At 40.7% G+C, this 5,441-nt stretch overlaps 1 protein-coding gene across 1 annotated transcript; it reads right to left on the reverse strand.

The window, feature by feature from the left end:
* Positions 1 to 2,510: 2,510 nt before the first annotated feature.
* On the reverse strand, positions 2,511 to 5,004 carry LOC130507327 (uncharacterized; the record flags this gene model as incomplete). The annotated part of the gene is made up of 5 exons (XM_057002039.1): positions 2,511 to 2,521; positions 2,907 to 3,059; positions 3,219 to 4,314; positions 4,429 to 4,664; positions 4,827 to 5,004. Coding segments are annotated over 5 exons (1,674 nt in total), but the record flags the coding sequence as incomplete, so codon positions are not given.
* Between the last annotated feature and the right edge of the window lie 437 nt (positions 5,005 to 5,441).

Genomic DNA, 5,441 nt, shown 5'->3' on the forward strand with positions numbered 1-5,441 from the left:
GAGATCCTTGTACATGCACAAGGTCTCGTAAACAACATAGAGTCATAAAGGAACACGCTCCCTTTGACTTGTGTAACGAAAAATAAAAAGCATAGTCTAAAGATATAATAAGATCCTAATGTGATCTGGTCCGAGAGTATCATACTAGGTGATTTGAAATAGCAAGACAAGGCCTCGTTAAAAACCTATCTTAGCAAAACCCAATGGGACAAAAACTAAGACAGGAAAAGAGCACACTTCTCTTGCTAGCCTAGATGATACTCAGCTTGATGGTATGATGACTTGAATGGTGATGAGTGGGTCTTGAAGTATCAAGCTTCCTTCAAGACTTTCTTTCTTCAAAGACTTTCTGATTAAGCCTCCAATAGCTTCCTTGAGCTTCTTTGATCTTGCACGAGTCATGGGACCTTTAGAAAGGTCTAAGGCAACTTCTTCTTCAGCTGGTTGGTCCTTGTTCTTCTTGACATGATCTGGAATCATATCATTCCCTCCCTCTTGAAAAGGATTTGTCCTCAAATCTGGATCATCTGCAATAAAAGGAACCAAATCAGCAACATTAAAGCTATTACTCACGTCATACCTTCCCTTTAGATCAAGCTTGTAGGCATTGTTGCTAAGCTTCTTCACGATCTCAAATGGTCCATCAATCCTTGGCATTAGCTTAGACTTCCTTTCGTTTGGAAATCTTTCTTTCCTGAGATGCACCCAAACAAGATCTCCTTCTTCAAAGATCATCTCACGTCTGCCCTTGTTGGCATGTTTAGCATACAACTTGGTTTTCTCTTCAATGTTGTGGCGTGCTTGCTTATGAATCTCCTGCACCATCTCGGCCTTTCTTTTTCCATCAAAACTGACTCTAGCACACTCAGGTAAAGGCATTAGATCCAAAGGAGAAGTGGGATTGAACCCATAAACAATTTCAAATGGTGAAAATTTGGAAGCAGAATGCACAGCATGATTGTATGCAAATTCACAATGAGGTAAATGTTCTTCCCAAGATTTCAAATTCTTTTTGATGAATGCACGCAAGAGAGCACCTAGTGTTCTATTCACTACTTCAGTTTGACCATCAGTTTGCGGATGACATGTAGTAGAAAACAACAACTTAGTTCCTAGCTTAGACCACAAGGTTTTCCAAAAGTAACTAAGGAACTTAGTATCTCTATCTGAAACAATGGTCTTAGGCATGCCATGCAAACGAACTATCTCCTTAAAGAACAGATTAGAAACATGCAATGCATCATCAGTTTTATGACAAGCTATGAAATGTGCCATCTTAGAGAATCTATCAACAACAACAAAGATAGAATCTTTTCCAGTTTTAGTTCTAGGCAATCCAATAATGAAATCCATAGAAATGTCATTCCACGGGTGATAAGGAATAGGAAGAGGAGTATACAAACCCTGAGATTGCAATTTGGACTTAGCTTGTTTGCAAGTTGCACATCTTTGACATATCTTCTCCACGTCTTTCTTCATGTGTGGCCAAAAGAAGTGATCCTGCAAAACCTTACGAGTCTTGGCAATGCCAAAGTGTCCCATCAAGTTTCCTCCGTGAGCTTCCCTGGTAAACAACTCCCTCATAGAACAATTAGGCACACATAGGCGGTTATCATAAAACAAATATCCTTCATGCCTAAAGTAGTGACCTTTAGCAACCTTTTCACAAGATAGATAAGCCTCTTTAAAGTCAGGATCAGTTTCATACATTTCTTTGAATTGCTCAAATCCTAAGAGCTTAGCATCTAGAGTGTTTAAGAGAACATACCTTCGAGAGAGAGCATCAGCAACAACATTTTCTTTACCTTGTTTGTATTTGATGACATAAGGAAATGTTTCTATGAACTCAACCCATCTGGCGTGTCTTTTGCTGAGCTTGCTTTGGCCCTTTAAGTACTTAAGAGATTCATGATCCGTGTGTATCACAAACTCCTTAGGCCAGAGGTAGTGTTGCCAAGTCTGCAAAGCTCTCACAAGCGCATAGAGTTCCTTGTCATACGTTGCATAGTTGAGTGTAGCTCCTCCAAGCTTCTCACTGAAGTAAGCTATGGGTCTCTTATCCTGCATCAAGACAGCACCAATACCTATACCGGAAGCATCACATTCGATTTCAAAGGTTTTATTAAAATCTGGAAGTATAAGAAGAGGGGAATTAGTAAGCTTCTCTTTTAGGCATTGAAAGGCAGCTGCTTGTGCTTCTCCCCACTTAAAGCCCACGTCTTTCTTGATGATTTCGGTTAGTGGAGCTGCAATAGTACTGAAATCCCTCACAAATCTTCTGTAGAAACCAGCAAGGCCATGGAAACTCCGGACCTCACTGATTGACTTAGGGATTGGCCATTCTTGTATTGCTCTTACTTTCTCCTGGTCAACCTTAACTCCATCTGCACTCACAACAAAGCCTAGAAAGACCAAGTTATCCGTACAAAAAGTGCATTTCTGAAGGTTAGCAAAAAGCTTTTCTTTTCTCAACACATCAAGAACAGACCTAAGATGAACTATATGCTCTTCTAAGCTTTTGCTGTAAACAAGAATATCATCAAAGTAAACTACAACAAATGAGCCTATGAATGATCTAAGCACATGATTCATCAATCTCATGAATGTACTAGGTGCATTTGTCAATCCGAATGGCATGACTAACCACTCATATAAACCATGCTTAGTTTTAAATGCAGTTTTCCATTCATCACCTTCTTGCATCCTAATCTGATGATAGCCACTTTTCAAATCAATCTTAGAAAAGATGCTAGAACCATGCAATTCATCAAGCATATCATCAAGTCTAGGGATAGGATGTCGATACTTCACCGTGATATTGTTGATTGCTCTACAATCAACACACATGCGCCAGCTTCCATCTTTCTTGGGCACAAGTAAGACTGGCACAGCACAAGGACTCATACTTTCACGGATGTGACCTTTCTCCATTAGCTCATCTACTTGTCTTTGGAGCTCTTTGGTTTCAACCGGATTGGTTCTGTAAGCAGGTCTATTAGGAAGTGTGGATCCAGGAACAAAGTCAATCTGGTGTTCAATCCCTCGTATAGGTGGTAAACCTACAGGATTATCATCTGGAAACACATCATCATATTCCTGCAAAAGAGACTTCATCTCACTCGGGTATACCGGTGTAACATTTGTTAGATTCAAGAGAGACTCTTTATAAATGAACAAAAGAACAGTTTGATTAGAGTGAAGAGATCTTTTGATATCACCAGTTTTGGCATAGAAGTTGTGTTGTGGCTCGGTTTGAGTGGACTTAAGATTATCCTCCTTTTTCTTCTGAAGTTGTAGCTGATCTTGGTGAACCTCCTTTGGAGACAAAGGAACCAGTACTGTCTTTCGGCCTTTGAACTCAAAAGAATGCTTATTGGTAAAGCCATCATGGTTAACGCGTCTATCATATTGCCAAGGCCTTCCCAGCAGTATGTGACTTGCTTCCATAGGCAAGATGTCACACATGATTTCATCCTCATACTTTCCAATGGATAAAGGAACTAAAACCTGAGTAGAAACCCTCATCTCGCCTTCATCATTAAGCCATTGGAGTCTATAAGGTTTTGGGTGTTTCTGGACCTGCAATCCAAGCTTTTGCACCATGGTTTCACTCGCAATGTTGACACAACTACCACCATCAACTATGAGGCTGCAAACCTTCCCTTGTACCAAGCACCGTGTGTAAAATAGGTTCTTTCTTTGCTCAAGCTCTTCGGTCTTAGTTTGGAGACTAAGGTTTCTTCTTGCCACCAGCAACCTTCCGTGAACCGGTTCTTCTTCATGCTCTTCATCAGACTTATCCTCTGTTTGCTCTTCTTCAGCTGCTGACTCATACTCGCCATTGTCAAGTAGTACCATCACCCTTTTGTTGGTGCATTCATTGGCATAGTGACCACGACCCTGGCACTTAAAGCACTTGACATCTCTGGCTCTTGAACTAGATGCTTCAACTTTCCCTTTAGCTTTGTCGTAGATGCTGATAGGTTTGGACTCTTCTTTAGGCTGAGGTTTATTCTCCTTCTGAAAGCTAGGCTTATCTTCTTTGGAGTGTTGGAATCGTGTTGATCCATAGCTACCACGGGAATGACCCTTCCTCTTAAGCTGTTGCTCTACCAAGATGGCCTTATGCAGCATTTCTTCTATCTCCACATAGTGTTGCATCTCAACATTATCTTGTATCTCACGGTTTAGACCTCCAAGGAACCTTGCCATAGTTGCTTCTCTGTCTTCTGAAATACTGGCCCTTAACATCAGCAACTCTAGCTCTTGATAGTACTCCTCAACAGTCTTGGAGCCTTGCGTGAGTCTTCTTAGCTTTTGATGAAGATCTCTGTGGTAATGGTTAGGTACAAACCTCTTGCGCATAAGAGACTTCATCTCTTGCCACGATTCAACTGGATACTCCTGGTTGATTCTTCTACTAGTTACCAACTGATCCCACCAACTTAGAGCATAGTCATGGAACTCAGTAGCTGCAATCTGGATTCTCTGAGTATTGCTGTAATGTTTGCAGTTGAAAACTAACTCGATCTTCTTCTCCCACTCGAGATAAGCATCCGGATCAACTTTGCCATGGAAAGGAGGGATTTTGATCTTTAATCCATTGAAATCATCTCTCTGGTTCCTCCTCTCATCATGATCACGCCTCTGCCTTCTTCTACTGCCTCTAGATGAAGACGACCCACTGAGTTCAGATCGGTGACGCTCATAGTAGTGATCGGTCTCATGAGATTCAGCATGCTCTCTACGATCTCTCCTTGGTTCAGAGTGATTCTGTGGACTCTGATCTCTTCTTTCTCTCCTAACCTCATTACTATGGCCCTGACCAGTAGCTTGTCTCAGCTCTTGTCTCAACTCATCACGAAGACCCGTGATACTCGTTTTGATCATATCAGCCACGGCAGTGATTAGGGTTTGCTTTAACTGCTCTGTCATCTCCTCTCTTAGAACTCTACTCTGTCTCACAAGCTCCGCCTCCTCATCTGACTCATTCACCATTGGTACCTGAGACAAAAGGAAACAATCAACAAGTAAGATGTTCCAGAAAAATTTTAAAAAAAAGGAAACGATTTGATCAAAAGAGTAAACTTGCGATCTAAGAAACACGATTTGAACAGATCAAACTTTTCTATAACTTTCAACACACGAAATCGAATCAGATCAAGATCAAATATAATGAAATCACTTAGATCTAACAGGATTTGATTCAAAAACAACAGCAATAGATAGAATATGATTAGATCTAACGAAATAACACAACAAAGAACTCAGATCAATCGATGGATTCAAAAGGAGCCGAAGGGTTCTGATATGATTCCAGATCATGTCAAGAAGAACATGATCTGGAATCATATCAATGAAGATATTGCCATATGTCCGAACAGACTAATCTGGAATCATCTGGATAGAAAGTGGGATATCTTCTTACTCACAACTCCTAT

The sequence above is a fragment of the Raphanus sativus genome, unplaced genomic scaffold, assembly GCF_000801105.2.
Source record: "Raphanus sativus cultivar WK10039 unplaced genomic scaffold, ASM80110v3 Scaffold4334, whole genome shotgun sequence".
Lineage (NCBI taxonomy): Eukaryota > Viridiplantae > Streptophyta > Magnoliopsida > Brassicales > Brassicaceae > Raphanus > Raphanus sativus.